Source organism: Pongo abelii, chromosome X, assembly GCF_028885655.2.
Source record: "Pongo abelii isolate AG06213 chromosome X, NHGRI_mPonAbe1-v2.0_pri, whole genome shotgun sequence".
Classification (NCBI taxonomy): Eukaryota; Metazoa; Chordata; class Mammalia; order Primates; family Hominidae; genus Pongo; species Pongo abelii.
Window position 1 is genome coordinate 29,465,320 of NC_072008.2, and position 24,422 is coordinate 29,489,741.

At 36.0% G+C, this 24,422-nt stretch overlaps 1 protein-coding gene across 1 annotated transcript in view; it reads left to right on the forward strand.

The window, feature by feature from the left end:
* IL1RAPL1 (interleukin 1 receptor accessory protein like 1) overlaps positions 1 to 24,422 on the forward strand; it is a 1,383,775-nt gene that overhangs the window by 689,560 nt on the left and 669,793 nt on the right. Inside the window, exon 3 of the mRNA XM_024240664.3 lies at positions 7,655 to 7,934. Coding sequence (XP_024096432.1) covers positions 7,655 to 7,934 — 280 coding nt within the window. The remainder of the gene's footprint in view (positions 1 to 7,654; positions 7,935 to 24,422) is intronic.

Here is a 24,422-nt window from a genome sequence, read left to right on the forward strand (position 1 = left end):
CTCCAGGTGATTCTGATGCACACTAAAACTTGAAAACTACGGGGCTACAGAATTAAGTTCAAGTTTCTTGGCATGGTGTCTTGCCAAACCTGTCTTTTCTGCACTTATTTTCACCTCCTTACATTCTTCTGTACTCCTCACCACTCTACTATTTCAGAACCTTACCATATACTGTCCTATTAACTGGGATAAACCATTGGCTTGCAATTTTCTCTTCCAAATTATCAGGTTTGAACTAAGGCGCATTTTTAATTTCATCTCTTTCTTAAATCCTTTTTGATCTTCCTAGTCATATTTCCTGCTCCATTAGTTCATCTGTGAAATGGAAAACAGTTCTGGGTTGAGAGGTAAAACAAACTTCTTGCTTTGTGTTTCCTCAGTAATGTTATCTTTGCTCTCAGAATTTATTCGTTTTTCTTGTGCTATACATGGTTTTTGACAAGTCTGTTCCCACTTATAGATGATATCTTCAAGGGTGATGCAAGTCTCAGTAATCTTTGTCATAGAAGAGTGAGTTGCACATCATATGTGCTCTATAACATGTTGTCTCTCACCAATATATTACTTGAACTTTAATGCATGATTATTTTATATGTTCATTGCTGAAAACAATCCATTAGTCCATTTGGAATTGGTATAAAATTTAAAGACTTTTTGTAACTTACTATCTTGAAAAGTGTAACTCTGTTCTTTTGTCTGCTCTAAAACAAAAACAAAATAAAAGTAAATCTGTGCCTTGAACCCTGTTACTTTCTCTTTAAAGGATCATTTTGCTGGCTGGGTGTCCTGCCATCTAACAGGCCTTCCCTGTGAGGCTCCTTTAAATTGGGAAAAGGATTAAATTTTATCAGTGTTTGTTTGGTCTGTTGCTCATCGTGTTGATATTTAATCCAGTGTCCAACAAGTGTCCAAAAGGAATAAAATGCCTGAAGCTGGCAATAATTTTTGACCTATCTGTCTGAACATATTCCTATCAGTTTTTACCCAAATAGAGGGTTTTCCAGGAGACATACATGAGCTAAATAAACAATATAATAGTATGCTTAATTCAGTAAACTATGTTTAATATATCAACAAGGATTTATTGAGTTCTGAAGTACACTCAATTTTGTGAAATCAAATTATTCTGAGTTAGAAAATTGTATCACTTTGCAATATTATAAAGGAAAAATGCATACTGCTATTTTTTAATTATTGGGGTTAAAAATATCTACAAACAATAGTTATAAGTGATTGTGTTAATACCAAAGATATACATTTTCAATACTCATTTAAGTGAACAGTTATTTAGTTAATCACTAATTTATTCAACACACATTTATTGATTGCCTATTGTGCCTCAAATATATATAGATATGGAAATAGCTCTAGATTTATAATTAGAGCTAAATGAGGTTTTTTTTTCTTTTTTAGAGATGGGGTCTTGCTATGTTGCTCAGACTAGACTAGAACTCCTGGGCTCAAACAATCCTCCCACATCAGCCTTTTGAGTAGCTGGGACTACAGGCACATGCTGCTGGGTCCAGTTTGAGATTTAGATATGTAGATGATAGATACATAGATAGATAAACAGATAGCTAGGCAGAGATAGAAATAGAGATAAAGATAGAGAAAGATAGAGATAGACATAGAGATGGTGATAGAGATATGGTAAAGTCCCACTTCTCAGAGTCCCCACACTTCAGTGATCAATGAAATACATGTAAGCAAATAATGATTTAATATGATACATGCTAATGAAAGTATGTATTAACTAAAGAACATAGGGTAACTAAATAATCAAAAGAATGAAAAAAGTCTTTAAAGTCAAAGATGGACCATGTGTACCAAGATGTTACCTATCTGTATCAGTTTCTTATGCCAAGGCTAATAAAAGAAAATAAGAATCCAGATTTTCTTACAGGATGACGTGCATCTGTTTGTGTTTGCTCAAATAGCAGGGCTTTTTCTGCTCCTGTTCAATGTGGGAATGGAAAGCAGAACATCCCCTATGTTCCATGTACTGTGTTAGGTACTTTCTCATGTCACTTCTAAACACTAAGAAAAGTAAAAAAAGAAGATTCAAAAACAAGACTTAAGCTGAATTTACTTAATGCAAGGCAGGAATAAAATGATCCCACACAGATGCATGGGACCTTCAGATTAACAGTTAAAGAATTGTTCAGAGAAAATTAACCTAAAACATTGAGGATTTGTTCACATATAGACACATACAGGGAAGAGCAACCCTTATGAAGACTTTTTCTCAGGCCAAAGTCAAGTGTAGAGCTTTAAAAAGGCAAACTTAGAAGTTTGGGTTTGTTTGTTTGTTTCTCCAACAACAAGAGTTGCTGCTGCAAAGTGAGAGTCACTCTCCCTACTTTTTAGTTATTATTCCAAGATATCTATCCAAGTAGACACAGGTTGAGTATCCCTTTTTTCTGAGCTACTTGGGACCAGAAGTGTTTTGGATATCAGATCTTTTTCAAATTTTAGAATACTTGCATATACAGTATATAATGAGATATCTTGGGAATGGGACCCAAGTCTGAACATGAAATTGATTTATGTTTCATAAATAAATAGCTTATACACATAGCCTGAAGGTAATTTTATATTTTCCTTGGGGATGCTAAATAAATTGTGCTGTGAATCTACATTTTGACTGTAACCCATCACGTGAGGTCAGGTGTAGAATTTTCCATTTGCGGCATCATGTTGGCTGGCACTCAAAAAGTTTTGAATTTTGGAGCATTTTGGGTTTCAGATTTTCTGATTAGGGATGCTCAACTTTACTTTAAAGTAACATAATTTATCCTTCTATAAATATAGTATTTTGTTTTCATATTAGTATGCAACATGTATAAATTATATCATTAGACTTTTTTGAAAGAGTTCAAACTTCAAGTTTGTTACCATGAACATATTTTTAGCTTTTACATAGGTAGTAATAGTGACTTAATTAAAAATACTTTCTCTACTCTTATTTGAATATATTGATAATAGCCAATATATGTAGCTTTTCTTCACAGTACATCAGTAGTGAAAGAATTACTTCCGAATCTTAATTCTATTACTGTGTTCATATATGCTCCCAGAACTTTATGAGAGGTAACAAAAATGAATGAACATGGTACTTCTTACTCCCACTCCCCAATGTAACTTCATGGCTTCCTTCATAAACTCCCATTGCCTGTGAAAGAACGTGTACTGCAGAGATGTGTTGAACTGGAGTATTTCCATAGAATCCTCCCATCAGGGAAGGAGAGTACCAATAGCAAATTTTCTGAGAGAGACTTACAGAAGGGTATTTTATTCCAAAAGGGAGAAAAACAGATTAAATACTACCAGCGTCCACAATTACCTGATGATAATTTTAAAAAGCAATAACAATAAAATTTATATAAATTACATACAATTAATGTGTAATGAAATCAACAGTGTCTAGAAATATGCTTTTGGAATGATTGTTCCCAAGCCAACAAAGCTTGTGTGCTGAAGTAAGAAAAAACTGAATGGATCAACAGCAATTCTGTTCATCAAGAGTTAGATTTTAAGTTATCACATATCCCTTTAAGATTTGAAATGTCTCACTACACAAGGTTAAAAAATATACTTCGTGGCTATATTTTTAAAGTCTTTATTCACAAGGAGATATATACTGACATATTTGGGGATGAAATATCATTATGTCTCTAATTTCTTTTCAGCTGGTTTAGAAACAATACAGTATACAAGGTATGAGAGAGAACATGTGTGCAAATGAGGCAAAACGTTAACAAAGGAAAAAAATATATCTCCTTCATTACTTCTTTCATTTAGTAAAATGTTTTATTGTAACTATTGAAGAGAGACATAGGTCCATCATTTGTTTAAATGATTTTATTCAGGCTGGGCTTGGTGGCTCACACCTGTAATCCCAGCACTTTAGGAGGCCAAGGTGGGCAGATCCGAGGTCAGGAGTTTGATGCCAGTCTGACCAACATGGTGAAACCATGTCTCTACTAAAAATACAAAAATTAGCTGGGCATGGTGGTGTGCGCCTGTAGTCCCAGCTAGTCAGGAGGCTGAGGCAGGAGAATCGCTTGAACCTGGGAGGCGGAGGTTGCAGTGAGCCGAGATCATGCCACTGCACTCCAGCCTGGGCAACAGAGCAAGACTCCATCTCAAAAAAAAAAAAAAAAGATTTTATTCAAATAATTTGAATATGCCTTGAACTGTTCTTTGTAGTATTTACCATCTTTTCCCAGGAATTATTGAACCATTCTAAGTTTATTTTTTAACAACATGTATTTAGTTTAATGGTAGTAAAACCTCCTAAGCCATAGATCCTCCATCTGTTTCCATATTGAAATGAGCACCAAGTGTCTCTAATGTCCAAAGTGCCATTTCTTCATTTTGCCTCTAACTTTTCCTTGGCACATGACGTTGAACTGTATGAAACTTTTTTCCTGACTGATATTTAAGTATGGAATAAGAGTAATTTTCAGGAATATTTGTGATTTTCTTCCAACATTTTCTCAGAAAGCATATTCTGAAGGTGTGTAATAATATCTATATGCATTCCCAACACAACTCTCTCTCTATTCTCTTGATCTAATTTGTTACTAACTTTTTAAAACTTTCTAGACTAAATCTTTTTGCTCACCTTCAAGCATTTTGTTTTATACTACAAATCTTCTGAGACTCGAATAATTTTATCTTACTGTTTATGCACTGCTACCTTGAAGGTATTTCAACCTTTTTCACTGGCAGCGATACCCTCCATGACAGATAGTCAGTTATATTAACTTGATTCTATTGTAATTTACATAGTGGTAAAACAAAATAATTTGACACTTATAATGAAAATTATAACTGTTTAAAAAACTACCACCTAGGATTCATTTTATGTAATGGGAAAATATACAAAACTGTTTTGATAAATATTATATGCAATTATATAACTTGGACATCTCTGTGTAGTTTTTTTCCTCCTGTTTAACATGGTATGCCAGCTCTACAGTAGTCATGACAGGAATTATGACAATGACTCAGACATTGATGATGCCCACCAAGCTTCCAGCATATTTACCCTAGATGGTACCTCAATACAGCCCTTTTGTAAAAATTTTAAACCCAAATTTGGTAATTGAAATTAACTAAATCAAAGAATCCTGTGAAATTGACACCTTTATTAAAAAACAATATGTGACAGTAGGGAGAATTAATTCTACGTTCAGATAAAGCTGGGTGAGAACCCCAGCACTCACCCTTATTAGCTGGCATGGAGTTTTCTTCAACTGTATAATTTGGTAATTCAATTGTTTATTTTGCTTATTTATTCATGCATTCATTCATTTATTCATTTACTAAATGTATGCTAATCTGGTTAGCAGGCACAATTCTAGGCACTGTGGCTAAAAAGGGAAGTAAGAAGGACAAAGTCCCTGCTCTCAAGGGGTTTACATTCAACTGGGGAGACAGAAAGCAAAGTGGATTCATAATATAACATCAAATAGCAATAGGTCTTGTGAAAAAAATACCAAGGCATACTCTGGATCAAGTGGCCAGGATGGGAAGGCAAAAGGCCTCTCTGAGGAGGTGATATTTGGCAAGAAAGAAAGAGAAAGCCAGGCAGTTGGTTGGCGAAAAATGTTCCAGGCAGAGGGAAGAGCAAGTTCAAATGCCTCAGTTTATATTTCTGTGAATAGTAAATGAAAGTTTATAGACTCCTGGCACATCGTTAAGTGCTTATTAGATGTAAGATATAATTTTAAGATAATAAATGTAGATAATTAATTCCACATGTTATTATGTGTCTTCTTTGCTGTAATGTACATCCTCCTTTTCATCTAGACCATTTTTCTTCTCTTGAATATTATATTATTTATCCTGTTCTCAGAGCTGTTAGATTGCCCTCTTTTTAATTTGTAGTGAGTTTAACCCTACTTGCAATATTCAAATATTATTACTGTCAGAGGTCCTGTTTTCTCAGTCTTTGCCCTTTTGCTCAACATTTGTATACAATGAGTAATGCCAAATTGATTTTCTTGCTAAGTGTTGGGCAACTGCCCTCTCTAAACAGTAAAATTCACAACTTCTCTGTGATGATGATAATGTTGATGTACCTGCCCTGTGGGAACCTGTTGTTTTGTATGCATGTGCAGGGAGACGGGTGATCAAAAAATGGTGTCAAGATGTCATTTGGAAGATGGTACCTGCAGAAAACACAGAAAACCCAATCATACCCCACCCCCATCCTCCACATTTCCCACCATGGTTTCTTGTTTACACTTCTCCGATTCTCCCAGAAGTCAGAGCAAAGTGTCCGTTTACCTCTGTCTCTGGCTGGGAAAAAACCACTACCAGAGCTCAACTCACTTTTATTGATTTCTATATTGTTTGGCTGTAAAACATTTATTCTCAATTGTATCAGTTTGGGTCCAGTCAGAGAAAAAAACACAGTCATTTGAACAGTGAAAGTTTTTACAAATAATTATTAAATGTAACAGGGGATTACAGTAATGAAGGGATTGGCTAGCATAAAAGAAAGTTGTATTAGTTTGCTCAGGGTGCCATAACAAAATACTATAGACTGAGTGGCTTAAACAGAAGATATTTATTTCTCACAGTTCTAGTGACTGGGAAGTCCAAGATCAAGGTACCAGCCAATTTGGTTTCTGGGTTTTGGATGGCTACCTTCTTGCTCTGTGCTCACGTGATCTCTTCTTTTGTAATCACGATGGAGAGAAAGAGCAAGCTCTCTGGTGTCTCTTCTTATAAGGGCACTAATCCTATCAAGAGCCTCGTTCTCATGACCCTCCTCATCTAACCCTAATTACCTCCCAAAGAAAGGCCTCATCTCCACATACTGTCTTATTGAGGGTTAAGGCTTCAACATGTGGATTTTCAGGGGAGGGCACAAACCTTCAGTCTATAGCAAAAGAGAACCATAAATAATAGAGGAATGGCTACCATTAGCCCTAGGGCTGAGACAGCACACCTGAGAAAAAGTCCCTATGTTTTCATCCCCAAAGCAGAGATCCACACTTCATTGGGAAGGTACAACCATAGCTTACCGAATGGCAGAAATCACTAAGTTGCTATACTAGCAGAACTTGTCAGAAATCTGTCTTCTTCAAGTTAACAGAGACCCTCCCTCTAAGGTACCTGGGAAACATTGCCAAGCTGCTGGTTGCCAAGCACTGTAGGAACCAGGTGCTGAAGAAGCCTTGAACGCTGCAAGAGCCTGCCAAGTGAGCACACTGAAAATAGGAAGCAAATCCCTTTCTTCCTGAAATGTCTCACCAGTGCCCTCTCCCCACAAAGCTTCAGTGCCAGCTAGTAAAGAAAAACATATCTCAAAGGCCCAGATCTATTTTTACCGAGCAGGCAGAAAGGTACATTTAGAATGAAGAGGCAATAAATCAATAACCAGCACATTGATATAAACAAATAATAAATAACAGCAGAAGCAGACTAAGTGAAGAATACATTGTTTGTTAGCAGAGTCCACTACTTTGCAGGGCCATTCTCAGTTTGATTCATTGCTATGTGCTCTGTGCCTAGAATAAAATCTGACCCAATATGGATGCTCAGTAAATATTTGTTGGATGAATGAATGATCTAATTGCTTGTTTTTTTTTCCCTCTAATGTTTTTCCTCTCTTTCTCTCTCTCTTTTTTTACTATAGCCGATGGATGCACTGATTGGTCTATCGATATCAAGAAATATCAAGTTTTGGTGGGAGAGCCTGTTCGAATCAAATGTGCACTCTTTTATGGTTATATCAGAACAAATTACTCCCTTGCCCAAAGTGCTGGACTCAGTTTGATGTGGTACAAAAGTTCTGGTCCTGGAGACTTTGAAGAGCCAATAGCCTTTGATGGAAGTAGAATGAGCAAAGAAGAAGACTCCATTTGGTTCCGGCCAACATTGCTACAGGACAGCGGTCTCTATGCCTGTGTCATCAGGTATCCCTTTAATTCTATTACTGCTGAATCAAAGAAAGCACAGGCTGCTTTCTCCTACTTAAATGTTGCTGCTATCTCTTTTGCCTAAAGCCGTTGTCTCAATATTTGCATGTGTTGCTGCTTTCTAAAATTTAGAATCAAATCATAAAAAGATGGGATTGGAATTTATATTAGACATTATTTCCAGCTTATGGAGAAAAGCGATACCATCTGGGTAGCCACTTATGTTACCAAGAATTACTAAAAACTATGAAATAAAATTTATAGAGGAAGTAAAATGGTACAAATAAAATGTAAGCAAAGACTTGCAGAAAGGATGCATAGTTTCTTGCTAAATGAGTTGTAACATTTTGCTGTTGCCCTTCACAGACAGATAGAGCATGGATACTTCTGGTTCACACCCATTTGCAAAGATGATTTAGGTAATGTGTGTATGTGCACAGGGAGAGGAAGAAAGAATTACCATGTTAGAGAATATGAAGGTTGTGTTCCAGATTGCTTTGCTAACCAAAACTTCTGGGTCAATACAAAAATTTTCCCAAGTCTTTCAGGGCCAATACCAAAGTTAATAACAAATTCAGTTCCTGTATCCCCAAGGATACCCACCATACATCTACACATCTTTGTCAGCTTCTGGAAGAGGCATATACGGTTTGTTTAAAGATAATGCATTGAAGCAATGCCCATGTAACACATTCGCAGTTAAAAACCTCAGTTTAAGCGTTTAGCCCTTCATAGATTGTGAATCACACCCTTCGTGAACGATCGTGTATGTCATTGGACTATTAGAACATTAGCAAAGCTGGGTATAGTCATATAGACGGTGTGTTTAAATCTATTTATTTGGCTTTCTGTATTTGGGCTTATTCAGAGAAATAAAGAAGAATCTAAAGTAATTGATTCCCATAACTCAGAGAAAGTCTCAGAATCACCTAGTGTCTTTTTCAAATAAAAATTTACCGCTCCTGAAATCCTGATCAGCAGCCAACACTCCTCTCTCATAAATATCATGCCTCCCTCTCACCGTCATCTCTAATAATTACCTGTAAGCTGAGCCATGGCTACGGGTGTGCTAGGACATTGAAATAGGTCAAGTTGCATAAAAGTTAAACAGAAATGTATTTTTCTAACACTGACAACATATATTATGTTAGAGTTAATGCTGGAAAATATAAATGAACATAAGTAAAGAGTTGTGTTTGGGAAAAATGCCTAATGGATTTTAAAAGAACAAATGCATCTGGCCGGGCGCGGTGGCTCACGCCTGTAATCCCAGAACTTTGGGAGGCCGAGGCAGGCAGAACACTTGAGGCCAGGAGTTCGAGACCGGCCTGGTCAACATGGCAAAACCCCATCTCTACTAAAAATACAAAAAATTAGCCGAGCATGGTGGCGCGTGCTTGTGATCCCAGCTACTTGGGAGGCTGAGGCAAAAGAATCGCTTGAACCCAGGAGGTGGAGGTTGCAGTGACCCGAGATCACACCACTGTACTCCAGCCTGGGCAACAGAGCGAGAGTCTGTCTCAAAAATAAATAAATAAACAAACAAATGCATCATTCCTTTGGCAACTCTTCTTCTTTCTCTTAGGGTTTACTAATCCTTTTATGATTAAACATAACTCTTAATAAAAGTAGAGGTTTTGTAGGGGTACAGATCAATAACTGTCATATTAGTACAGTTAAAGAATACTGTTTGGACTAGCTGTTCCCATTTGACCAATAGTAATTAGATTTTAATTTCATATCTGCTGTGTTTCTTTTTAAAAATCATTATTTCTGATTGTTCATGCATGTCATAAGGTGATTCTTCAAGATAGGCAAATGTGTGTCCTCATTTATCTGACATTAGAATTGAGTTGGATGTCCATAGTAGAATGCTACATTTCGTCACTTATTATTGATGGAAAAATAATGATGTGTTCACATTAGTAATCTGAATTTTGAAAACACTGAGGTTGCAATTCTCTGATGTATTTAAATATACACTGTGATCCAACACTCTGAGAAATTGCATTAAAATGCCTCTGGAAGGGCCGGGCACCGTGGCTCATGCCTGTAATCCCAGCACTTTGGGAGGCCGAGGTGGGCAGATCACCTGAGGTCGGGAGTTCAAGACCAGCCTGACCAACATGGAGATACCCCATCTCTCCTAAAAATACAAAATTAGCCAGGCGTGGTGGTGCATGCCTGTAATCCCAGCTACTCGGGAGACTGAGGCAAGAGAATCACTTGAACCCATGAGGCAGAGGTTGCGGTGAGCCGAGATCGCGCCATTGCACTGGCAACAAGAGCCAAACTCCATCTCAAAAAAAAAAAAAAAAAAAAAAAAAAGGCCTCTGAATTACCAGTTACAATAATGAATGAAAGATTGAAAAGTTTCCAAAATGATGACACTTGCCATATGTTCATATGTCTACATTTTAATAAAAGGTGAAACTAAAAGACAAATACTTTAAAGTTTATGTGTGTCAAGTAGCAATCTAGAGAAAGCGATAAACTGCAGGAAGAGATACTTTTGTCATTGACATTCAAATATGCCAATCAGTTTGAAGGGAGTGTTGTTACAGCTTCCTTTTCCAGTTTGGAAAGGGGTACTCAAAAGTCTTTACAAACAGCATTTGAAATAGCACGGCTTGGTGTTGACGTGAGAGGAGCTCAAGGGCTGTCAGTTGAGTCACTGACATTTTGGCATATTGTTAGCTATCAGGCCACTAAACTGTCACCATTCGTTTTTAAATAATCCACTTGCAAAGAATTTTAGAGGCTTGAAAATGTTAGCATCTATTCTAAGGTTCTAGTCTTTCTGATAAATATTCTGAGTATTAACTTGTCAATGAAATTGTTTATCAAGCTTTTCATATACAGCTAATTTCCATTTACACTTAAATATATGCAATTAAATGGCATACATAATGGAAACACCTAAGACTCCTATCATTATAATGAACAAGAACTTTCTTATTTCCTTCTCTTAATATCTATTTTGGACAGAATAATACCACACAATTCTTTGCTCCATACTTATTGGCTCTTTACTCAGTTTACTCATTCTTAAATTTATATTTTATTTTTTACATGAAATAGTGAATGAAGGAAAGCTATGTAACAATTTCTTTTGTCTTATTTTATGGCCATATATAAAAACAAGTTTACTTTTAAAAAAATAAAAATTTGGTGGCCAGGTGTGGTGGCTCACACCTGTAATCCCAGCACTTTGGGAGGCGGAGGCAGGTGGATTGCTTGAGGCCAGGAGTCCAAGACCAGCCTGCGTAACACAGTGAGACCCCGTGTCTACAAAAATAAAACTGTTTAAAAATTAGCCTGGTGTGGTGATGTGCACCTGTAGTCCTAGCTACTCAGGAGGATAAGGTGGGAGGATTTCTTGAGGCCAGGAGTTTGAGGCTGCAGTCAGCTATGATCACACCACTGCACTTCTGCCTGTGCAACAGAGTAAGACTTTGTCTCTTAAAAATAAAATGAAATAAAATAAAATAATAGTTCCATATTCTTGACCTCCAACTTTTTAATTCCCCTTTTCATAGTTATGCCCTATTAGGAGTTTCATATGCAAAGCTAGCTGGTATATGTGGAAGCATTCCAGTGCCCCCCAAATGGTAGCATGCTAAGTTGTTTGGCACCCTATTTTTAATTAAAATTTTATTTTTGAGATAATTGCACATTCATATTCAGTTGCAAGACATAACATAGAGAGATCCCATACCCAGATTTGCTCGGTGGTAGCATTTTGTAAAACTGTGGTACAATATCATAATCGGGATATTGACATTGATACAGTCAAGATACAGAACAATGCCATCACCTCAAGGGCCCCTCCTATTGTTCTTTTATAGCTATATCCATCTCTACCCAACCCCAATCCCAAACCCCTGTCAACCACTAATCTATTCTTTATGTTTATAGTTTTGTTAATTTATTAATGCAATATTAATGAAATCATACAGTATAGAACCTTATGGAATTGGATTTTTCACTCAGCGTAATTCCTTTGAAGTCCATCCAAGTTGTTGTACATATCCATAGTTCATTCCTTTTTATTGCTGCGTAGTATTCCATGGTATGGACTACCACAATATTTATTCACTTGTTGAAGGGCATCTCTATTATTTCCAGTTTGGGGATATTAAAAAGGAAACTTCTATGAACATTCGTATTCAATTTTTGGGAACATAAGTTTATTTTTCTGGAATAAATGTGCAAGAGTGAATATGGATTGAATGGTAGTTGTGTGCTTAGTTTTATGAGAAAGTACCAAACTATTTTTCAAAGTAGCTATACCATCTGATGTTCCCACCAGCAATGTATGATTTCTCCACATCCTTGCAGCATTTGCGATTGTCACTACTTTTAATTGTAGCCATTCTGGTAGGCATATTGTGATAACTCATTATGATTTTAATTTGCATTTTCCTAATGGCTAATGATTAAAATTTTCATGTGTTGATTTGCCATCTCTCTTCTCGTGAGTAAAATGTCCATATTTTTGTACATTTTATAATTGCATTATTTATGTCCTCCTCATTGAATTTTGAGAATTCTTTGTGTGTTCTAAATATTAGTTCTTTTTGGAGATGCAGTTTGCCAATATTTTCTGACTGCCTGTAGGTTATCTTTTCGTCCTTCTAACAGGGTCTTTTGCAAAGCAGAAGTTTTTAATTATGATAAGGTTCAATTTGTGAATTTTTCCAGTTATGGACCATGCTTTTGGTGTGAAGTCTAAAAATTCTGCCAAGTGCTAAGTCCTGAAGATTTTTCCTTGTTTTATTTTTTATTTTTAAGGTTTAAAAAATTGTTAAAAATTCAGTTGCTTTACATTTTACATTGAAGTCTGTAATTAATTTTGAATTAATATATTTTTTGAAAAAATGCTTATTTTATTTTTTATTTTTATGTATTTATTTATTTATTTTAAGTCCCGGGGTACATGTGCAGGATGTGCAGATTTGTTACATAGGTAAACGTGTGCCATTTTGGTTTGCTGCACCTATCAACCCATCACCTAGGTATTAAGTCCAGCACGCATCAGCTATTTTTCCTGATGCTCTCCCTCCCCGAGCCCACCCGTCCAGCCCCAGCAGGCCCCAGTGTGTGTTGTTCCCCTCCCTATGTTCATGTGTTCTCATCGTTCAGTTCCTACTTATAAGCGAGAATATGTGGAGTTTGGTTTCCTGTTCCTGCATTAGTTTACTGAGGATACTGGCTTCCACCTCCATCCATGTCCCTGCAAAGGACATAAGCTCATTCTTCTTTATGGCAGCGTAGTATTTCATGGTGTGTATGTACCACATTTTCTTCATCCAGTCTGTTATTGATGGGCATTTGGGTTGATTGCATGTTTTTGCTATTGTGAATAGTGCTGCAATGAACATATTCATGCATTTATCTTTATAATCGAATGATTTATATTCATTTGGGAATATACCCAGCAATGGGATTGCTGCATCAAATGGTATTTCTGTTTCTGTATCTTTGAGGAATCGCCACACTGTCTTCCACAATGGTTGAACTAATTTACATTCCTACCCACAGTGTAAAAGCATTCCTTTTTTTCTGCAACCTCGCCAGCATCTGTTGTTTCTTGACTTTTTAATAATCGCCGTTCTGACTGGTGTGAGATGGTACCTCATTGTGGTTTTGATTTGCATTTCTCTAATGATCAGTAATGTTGAACGTTTTTTCATGTTTGTTGGCCACTTAAATGTCTTCTTTTGAAAAGTATCTGTTCATATCCTTTGCCCACTTTTTAATGGAGTTGTTTGTTTTTTTCTCATAAGTTTGTTTAAGTTCCTTGTAGACTCTGGATATTAGACCTTTGTCAAGTGGACAGATTGAAAATATTTTCTCCTATTCCTTAGGTTGTCTGTTCACTCTGATGATAGTTTCTTTTGCTGTGCAAAAGCTCTTTAGTTTAATTAGATCCCATTTGTCAATTTTTGCTTTTGTCGCAATTACTTTTGGCATTTTCATCATGAAATCTTAATTTTGAATTAATATTTATTTCAGGACTGATATTTGTTTAGGTTAAGTCTTAGTTTTATGGGGATGGATGTCCAATTGTCCCAGCACCATTTGTTGTAAAGGCTATGCTTCCTCCATTGAATTGCTTTTGCATCTTTATTCAAAATCCATTGAGCATATTTTTGTGGGTTAATTTCTGTGTTTTTTATTCCATACCTTTGTCTATCCCTCTGCCAATACCAAACTGTATTGATTAGTATAGCTATATGGTGGTGAAAATATCAACTAGAGTGATTCCTCCTACTTTATATGTCTTTTTAAAGATTGTGTTTAGCTAGTGTAGGGCCCATTATTTTTCATGTAAATTTTAGCATAAGTTTGTCTATATCTACAAAAATCCTTACTAGAATTTTGATAGCAATTTCATTAAGCCTATGGATCAATTTGAGGAGAATTGATATCTTTACCATATTGAGTCTCACTATCTGTGAATACAGTATGTGCCTCCATGTATTTAGGATTTCCTTCTTTGGTTTCTTTCATCAGCATACAAATCCTATGAACATTCTGTTAAAATTTTAACTAAGTATTTCATTTTCCTTGGAGTGTTTGTAAATGATATCTTCTGTTTAATTTTGGTTTCGACATGTACATTGTTACTATGTGAAAATGTGATTGATTTTTGTGTGTTAACGTTTTAAAAACATATTTTTTTCAAATGACATATCTATAATGTGTTGTATCTAGTATGTAGTTCATTTGCTCAAGGCTTGATTTTTCCTTTTGGGACTATGTAACTCTTTTTTCTCATTGAAAGAACATAGTAAGTAAGCATCTATCAAAAAGTACTTAAAGAAAATCCATTTATTCACTCATTCTATGCTAATGGTAGGATTTAAAAGATTTAAAGAAAAGCTTTTACTTTCAAGTAGTTTACCTAAGAGAAAATAAGTGTGTAATAAATTGCTGTAGATACTATGAAAATAGTTTAGAATTCAATGGAATTCTGCCGAGATAGAGTAGCCCCGTTCCTCTTAAGTCTTCCTTCTTACAACTGAAAAGTCTGCATGTAACGGCAAACAAGCATAAGAAGTCTCTGAAAGATGGAAGAAATACCTCTGAGAAAGACCTCAGAACTTGAAGAATGACGTGGCAACATGTCATGTTCTACTATCCTGTCTGCTCTTCACAGATTAAGGCATGAATTCTTATCATTTTTTCACTTTGTTCCTTCATTTGAAATTCAATATTTTCATTGCCTACCTGAATAATACATATTTATTTCTTGAAGAAAATCCAGTTTATGTTTGCTTTCTTTCTATCTTTCCTATGATTACTTCAAAAACAATTGTTTCTTCCACCTATTCTGGGGGGAAAGCACTCTAAAACTTAGTGCCTTAAAGCAATAACCATTTTATTTGCACATGATTCTGCAATGTGGGCTGGACTCAGCTAGGTGGTTCTTCCAGTGATCTTGCCTGTGGTCACTTGCGGCTGGAGTGCACTGCAATACAGGGTTTGCTGAGCCTGTTTCTCTATTATTTCTGAGGGCCTCTCTCTCCATGTGCTTTTTCCATTTATCTTTCTATCAGGTGAGCCAGACTTTTTACGTGGCAACTCAGAATGTATAACTGCTTATCAAGCATCTCCTTGAGTCATGCTTACTGATGTCCCATGAGCCAAGTTTTGAGATAATACAGGAGAAGACTTTACAAGGGCTTTGAGGTGTGGTTCATTGGTAGGGCCACCAAGGTAACAGTGTAAGAGTCAACCTTTTGACCCTTAATACTGTAATTCATGTCCTTATAAATGAAAAGTATAGTGACTCCATTCCTGAAACCTCCAAAGTCTTATCTTTCTGTGGCATCAGGATTAGGTTAGAAGTTGATGATCTTATTATCCAAGTCAGCTCTGAATGTGAATGAGGTTCTTCCTGCTTAGTTCCCTGAATACAACTGCTCAGGAGTGGCTGCTCTTCATCCAAAACTCTGTGAACTAAAAAGGTATATAATTTGGCCCTCACATAGCCAACATAAATAGTGAGACAGGGATAACATAGCTAAACCAAATATCCCCATTCGAAATGGGGGCTGGGGATAGGAGATACAGAGCAGTCCCTGGCCCATGGCAATTCTAAAATTCAGCTGGATACATGGCACCAGTTTCTTTTATTTTTTTTCCCAAGGAGAGTAAATATACTTTATTTTTTATTTTTTTTTAATTATACTTTAAGTTCTGGGATACATGTGTAGAACGTGCAGGTTTGTTACATAGGTATACATGTGCCATGGTGGTTTGCTGCACCCACCAACCTGTCATCTACATTAGGTGTTTCTCCTAATGCTATCACTCCCCTAGCCCCACACCCCCCGACAGACCCCGGTATGTGATGTTCCCCTCCATGTGTCCAGGTGTTCTTACTGTTCAACTCCGACTTCTTAATTAGGGCTCAGTTCTGCTTACTGGAAGTGGTTCTCTGATATTCTTGGGTCCATGCTCTTCCTTTCCATATAAAATTAATGGCCCAGGCCTCTTTGCAATTTGAACTTTATCCCTTTTAGTATAAGGTAGTATGGTTCCTTAAAATGTTGTGAAGCTTCCATGTATTAAGTTGTAATCCACTTCATGAAGCAGAAGCCACACCCATAAATATCTTCAGGAAAGATGCCCCTCTACTTTGCTGTTCAAGTCAGGATGCTGGAGGACAATGTACCAAAGATTCTTAAATGAGTTTTGCCTAGCTAGTCTTAGGGTATGCCTCATAGACCCTCCTAGCTAAGAATCTTAGAGTCTGCCCCATAGACTTTCTCAGCTACTTTCTCTGGATGATGGAGTATGCATTGTATACCAAACATATTACCACAGACATTTTTCCCCCTCAGAATCAATATGAGGTGTTTGTCAATGAGAAAGCACTCAATACATATTTATTGAACAAAATAATGAGTGATTGAGGTTAGTGTTCCTTGGAATACCTTGTGGAAAACATTGCTATAGACAAAATTAAACAATTTTCTGATTCCTATCATTTTCCATGAGAAAATAAAATAATTCTTTTTCTTATGACATCTCTTGTCTGAAACTAACACAAATTACGAATGGCTTGTCCTAAATCATGATTTTTGGTATTTCAGATGACAATTTTCTGTCTTTTGACAGAATATACCTTTACCGTCACCTGGTGGAAATAAAAACTAATAAAATGTTAGATCTGATAGACCCAAACAAGTAACTGCTATAACTGTAGTATAAACAATTTAAGTAATTTTTTAAAATCTGTATGATACAGTATACTTTTAATATTTATGAATTTTTATGTAATTATTATTTAAAAATCAAGTCATTCTTGAATCAAAGGATATATAATGTCCGCATAATTTTAGAAAGCCTTAAACATTTATGCCATAAGGAGTCTTCATAATTTGTTCAGGGCAATCAAAGTCCGTATAAATGTTTTACATCCTACCCAGTAATTTTAATGATCATGTGCATATGTGTTCCAAGGATCTAGTGTAGTTTCACAATCTTGGTTTCCTAATTTTTAAACTGTCTCTCTTAATTGAAACCATAGTATACCCTTGAGAATATCAGCTATAATTTGTAGGTTATAAAAATGCAATTAAACCTACATAAGCCAGTCCCTTTAAAAAAAAAAAAAGTCATATACAAGTGAAAGTCTTTAAAATAAGATTTCAAGTTCGGATGTAGAGTCTCTTATGGATAATATATTTAAATTGTAAAACTGCACATCAGGCACTTTCTGTAGTTTTTTGGTAGAGACATCTTTCTTGCCATAGTAGGTTTCAATGAGATTTTTCAGTTGGATAACTCTGATGATTCTTGGAGATGGTGTTGAAGTTTAAGCCATATTTCCAGGTCTGAGACAAGAAGGCATTTTCTAATGGATCAAACTATTTTTAACAGAGCAATAATTAGCCAAATTGCTATATTTCTGGGTTGTGCTCTTTTCAAAAACAACAAATTCAATTGATGGAAGTAAAAGCCAAGAGCTGTGTGAAATGTCTATTTGATTTACTGATTTTTTTTTTTTAACTATCTAGGAAATACATGTCTTCAACAAAACAGCCTATTTTTTTTTTTTTTTTACTAAGAAGATGAAATAAATTCTGCTGGAGTGATGATGGGGTAGTTTCTTAGATCACTGGATTAAGAAAAGCTTTGTCTAATCTTACCAAGTCCTATAGAAGAGACAGCTTTGAGAGCTCTTTGAAATCAATTGTGTCATGTTCGAGGCAGAGACTTATAAATTTTCTTCAAAAAGTATCAAATTAATATGGAGTAGATAGAGTACTGGAAAAGATACGTTTGTAAAATAATTAGGTGCATAAAGTCCAATTTGAGATTTTATGTAGTCTTTTTTTTTTTTTTCCATTTTAGGTCAAATGAATCACCATAGGCCCTTTTCAACCATGGATATAACATGTGTATTTATCGTATTTCACAAACATTACTGAAAATCTAGGACATGACATAATTTGTAATTATAATGAGGGAATTTTAAAAATTACAAACAACATATGCCAGGCAAACAAGTCACTTACAACCCAACAGGACTTTATTGGTGGCTATACAGGGTTATACTGTGATTATTACTATTTGTTCTTTATTTGTAAAAAACTATTCTCCAAAAAAATAAAATGTTAACTGCTAATGTTGATGCATTAAGTGAAGAGAAATTGAATAGGCTTAATAAAGTAGTAGCTGCTGATCAGCAAAATTTGGGATAACTCATGGCTAGGGAAAGTGTAATTGGGGAAGATTTCTGTTAGAAAGGTTTCAGGAAGACTTCTACAAGAAAAATTAAATAATGAATGAAAACAGGGGATGGCAAACTTTTTCTATAAAGAGTAAAATTGTGCCCTTTGGGAGGCTGAGGTGGGCGGATCACGAGGTCAGGAGATCGAGACCATCCTGGCTAACACGGTGAAACCCCGTTTCTACTAAAAATACAAAAAATGAGCCGAGTGTGGTGGTGGGTGCCTGTAGTCCCAACTACTCGGGAGGCTGAGGCAGGAGAATGGCGTGAACCCGGGAGGCAGAGCTTGCAGTGAGCCACTGCACTCCAGCCTGGGTGACAGAGCGAGACTCCATCTCAGGAAAAAAAAAAAAAAAAAGTAAAATTGTAAAAAATTTTAGATTTTTCAAGCCATATAGTCTCTATTACAACTACTCAACTGTGTTGTAATAGCCAGACAATATCCATACACAAGATATAAATGAGTGGACATGGCTGTGTTTCAATAAAACTTTACTTACAAAGACAGGTGGTGGGACGGATTTGGGCTGTGGGTCACAGTTTGCTGACCCCTGATCTAGAAAATGCCTTGCAAATGTCAAATAGCAAAGCCAACAGTAGCAACTGTTGTTATTAACAAAGAAAAAGCTACGTTATATTCCTGATAAAGCAAGTAGATCAGTGTTGTTAGAAAATGGGCTTTCTGTAGGTGATAGTTAGAAGGATGACTGTAAATAATGGTAAAAAAAATACTAAGACTTAAACGCCAAGAAATATCAAGCAGGAGATGGAAAACAGAAAGCAGTTTTCCTGGAAGTACCTTACAGCAATTCTATGAAACTAGAGAAATTAGAAAATGCAAAATGGAAATTAGAAAATGGAAACTAGAGAAATTAGAAATGGAGTTTTTACAATAAATGAGGCATAAGGCAATGGGGGGCCTATGTTTAGAGTGTTAATGGTAGAAGTGCCCAAGAAAATAAAACAGATTCAAGGTCATTTTTGGAAGAAAAAATCCATGAGAGGTGATACTTGATTGGATATATTTTGAACTTCATTGGATGTTGCTATGGGAAATAAGTAAAAGAGACAGCAAGAGGCCTATCTGAATGCTTTTCAATACAAACCTAAACATTTTTACCAGAACAACTCAAGCTCTGAGAAATAAAATCGCCTACACTTTAAGCTATTAGACAGGGAAACATGTAAATAAAGTTCCCCCATCACTGGTCTCCCATAGAGCATTTGAATGAATAAAGGAAGGAGTTTGGGGGTACTTTCTAGGTTCTCTGATGGTCTGCTTATTAGTCTTTCCCTTAGATCATCTTAAGGGCAAAGGTGTAGCTTTGCATCTTTGCATCTCTTATTACATATATATGATCACTGAGATCTGAACAGAGTAAAATCTTTTGATTAGTTGTCACAGTTTGGGGGTGGCTTTGTGTATAACAAGAATCTTAGAAATAACAGTGGCTTAAACAGGAGAGAACTTTGTCAAGGAAAAGTCCAATATATCCAAATTTCAGAGCGGATATATTGGCTGCCTAATTGTCTAGGTCTCAGGATTCTGCCCGCTATAGGATATGGTCTTCATCCTTATTTTCCCAAGATGAAACTCTGTCCATCATATCTACGCTATTACAAGCTCGAAGGTGTAGAATGAAAGGAACAGAGCACATGATCCTTCCCACCTTTAAGAACAAGTCCCAGAGGTTACTTATATCACTTTTACTTACATTGATAGGCCAGAACTTGTTCACATAATTACACCAAGCTGTAGTGATGGCTTGGATATGTAGTTTTTGTTAGTAAAACCCATGTGCCTGATAAAAATACTACTAATTTAAGGATTTCAAATTGATTTTCCTAAGAGAAAAGCCTAAGACAGGGATTCTTGTGCAAGTGAGCTATGAAGAGAGTGCTCTCAGAAAAAAGCCTGCAGGGAAGAAGCCGGGCAGAGATGTGTTTTCAAGTCTAGCTTCAGCCTGATCCCACAGGGAGCTGTGGTGCATAAATTGCATCACAGAGTTTAATCTCACATTGAAGCAAGCCTGGACGTCGCAAGTATCTCTATCTGAGTGGTTCTTGTCATACCAAGGTGATTATCAAGAAAAGGGTACAGGTATGAGCCTTAACCAGCTAGTATCCACAGCAGCTAGAGAATGAGTACAACAGCTGGTGAAGAAATTCTGGGTGGGATGCCAAAAGCATCTGCTACACTGAAGACGGAGGACAGATTTTGAGGGAAAATTAGTAGCCATTTTTGTAAGAGCCAAAAGTATCCCTTCACACATACTGAGATGACTCAATATCCTATTTTTGTTTTGTACATGGTTAGTACTCTATCAGTATTTGTAGAATGAGTAATGCGTATTCTTGGACAACCTTCTTTTTTTTTAATTTCCACAGCCATCCTTGACCATTTTTGAAAGTATTAAGAAATGTTAATACTCTCAATACCACCATACCTACCCCCAATACATACACAAGCATCCTGCCCTCAATAGCTATTTCCTCTACTCAGATTCTAAGTCACACTCACAACCAATTGTAGAATTACCTCACTGGCATTCTGAAGACTTAGCTGGCGGATTTCCTGCATTTTCAAATATTTTAAGTTCCGGTTTCCGGAAAAATTCTCATTGCCCTGGAAATAATAGCCAGACAGCTATGATTAGAATACATATAACCTGCTTATAGTCACCTTCTTTAAATCTTTGGTGAAGAATAGGTATGGCTTTTCTCATCAGTTTGCTCTGGCCTAGACTTATGTTGGTTTTACAGTGACATTTCTGACTTTCAGGCAAGTATCCATTGAGTAACTGTTTTATTATACAAAATCTGAGGTTATAAAATAAAGACTTAAATGAGCATTTCACTGATTTCATTATATCTCACAATTATAGATCTGGATCTATCAATTTTTTCTCATGAAGCTCCCAAAAGACTGTTCTATAAGAGCTATGATTATGGAGTGAATGAGTCAAATTTGAAGTCTGGTCCGATGGTTTCAGGAAAATGTTTTATATTGTTCTAAAGCCAAAAAATAAAGAAAGAATGAAGCATCATTTCAAAGCAATATCACACCAGGTTGGATCAGTTAGACTTCATATTACAGAAAAGTAGCTTAAGTAAGATACTTTATTTTCTCACGTAAAGTAGTTATAAGGTAGGCATTCCTGGACTTTTATGATAATTTCAACGTTTTGCATGACTTAGGCTCTAAAGCTTTATGCTTTGCCATTCTCAGCATGTGGCTTCCATTCCCAGTGTCACTACGTGCTCCTAATACAACTGAAGAACTGAATTTTTAATGTTATTTAACTTTAAATAGCCACATGTGGATCTTCGTCTTTGTTTTCAAATAGTCATTACAAGCTGTTTGTGGCTACTGTTTTAGAATAGAAACTCTTCTGGATAGCTCTTATTTAGCCTGGAATCATGTAATGTAAACATGGAAAAGATTTTAGATTTCACTGTACGGGTTGCTTAGTTTTACAGATAAACAACGGAGGAAGTCCAAAGAAGTTAAGTATTGGCTTTGTAGAAATTCAAAACTAATGTTTAGAAATACGAAAAATCGAGCTGGATCTTTTGATTTCTTAATCAGTGCACTCATAAAAAATAATTTATTAAAAATATTTTGTAATTGAATTTGTTGATAATTCAGGTAGATCTTCCTTTATTTACTTCAAAAAAGTAAGATTTTAGTACAATTATTTTTTTCAGTCCATTCATTTCCAATGGCTAATTTATTTGAAGAATGATTGCAGCAATCTGACAACAAAGTTTTACCGCATCTACTCTAGATATTGAAGCTTAGGCTGTGTTTCTGTTCTTTATAAAGCAATCCATTAAATGATAAGCTAACAATTAATTTACATTAAAACAAGTCTACTATTTCTGTTACTGTAGAAGTTTTAGAATTAGTTGCATGTAAGTTAACGTGATTAAATTGGCTAGGAATATTTGATATTGTATCTATTTAATTTATTCTATTAGATTATTAAGTATCTATTCTATACAAGCCATTAGGCCAGCTGTTGGGAGCACAGCAGTGAATTAAACCACAGTAGAATTAAGCTAGAATAGAACATGTCTCTTCTGGAAGTTTATTCTAGAAAAGAGCCTTTGAAACAGTAATTACTTGGATCCTAACTTTTATGAAGAAAAAGAACAAGGTGCCTTAAGATCAGGCAACGGGCTGGCTTAGCCCACTTGGTAAATAGTCTCTCCCTCAAAGGCTCAACCTCTTCAAACTGAAATCTGACTACTTCTGGGGTTGCACAAAAGTTCCACAGACTGTTCCCCAAAAAATAATTTGAAGGAAATTCATCTCCAGAAGCTCAACTTTCACATGTACTCTTGTCTAAAATTGCCTGAAAACTCAGAATAGCATTTCCTCCACCTTACAAAAGAAAGGCACACCTTTCTTCCTTCCCAAATTGTAGCATGATGCATTGCCCCAGAACTTAGGGTGCCAAACAAAGGGATAGTCTAAAATATTACTTTGAAAACTCAAGGCCCCTTAAACTCAGAGATCTTCTCCTGCCTGTGTTTCAGGAATTTTTGATAACTTCAATGCTTAATCAAATTTGGTATATTCCTAATTCAGAACAGCCAAAGCAATATATAGTAGTGATACTGAATTGTGTCAACGTAATTGGAGTGTTTTATGGGACTATCATTTTTTCAAGATGCATTTGATAAAACTCAGGAACACACTTTACTTGAGATGGTTAATACTGAGTGTCAACTTGATTGGATTGAAGGATGCAAAGTATTGATCCTGGGTGTATCTGTGAGGGTGTTGCCAAAGGACATTAACATTTGAGTCAGTGAGCTAGGAAAGGCAGACCCACTCTTAATCTGGGTGGGCACCATCTAATCAGCTGCCAGCACAGCTAGAATAAAAAGCAGGCAGAAAAAAAAACGTGAAAGGACTAGACTGGCCTAGCCTCCCAGCCTACATCTTTCTCCCATGCTGGACCCTTCCTGCCCTCAAATATTGGACTCCAAGCTCTTCAGTTTTGGGACTTGGGCTGGCTCTCCTTGCTCCTCAGCTTGCAGACAGCCTATTAGGGGACCTTGTGATTGTGTGAATTAATACTTAATAAATTCCCATATGTATGTCCTATTAGTTCTGTCCCTCTAGAGAACCCTGACCAATACATTTGTTTTCTTTCATATTTGATGTGCGTTGTCCAAAAATAACACATGTAAAGCCTATTTCATTAAATCATGTTACGTACTATGTATTCCACTTAGTTAATTCTCATCATATTCCATTTATACAATATATAGTATTTTCTCTCTCCTATTAAGAAATAACTAAAATTATTTAAACATACAAAAATAGATGTCACCTTTAAATAATAGGTTTTTATAAATCATTTAAGGTAAATGTGACACAACAAAGCTTGGAAACCGCTTTTCAGGGTTTCTCAAATTATAATCGTATGTCTAATTAGATTAAAAATCGTATGTCTAATTAGATAGCACCAAGGTGCTAGTGAATAAAACAAACAAACAGATTCCTAGATCCTACCACTTACTATTGAATCAGAATTTCTGGGGAAACAAGGATCAGAAATCTGATGGATCAGCATGCATACAGATGATTCTTATCCACATTAAGTTTGTGAATTTATATTCAAGTGATAACGGTTACTATGGTTTGGATGTTTGTTTCCCCAAACCTCATGTTGAAATTTGATCCCAGAGTTGGAGGTCAGGTGTTACTAATGGGAGTTTGA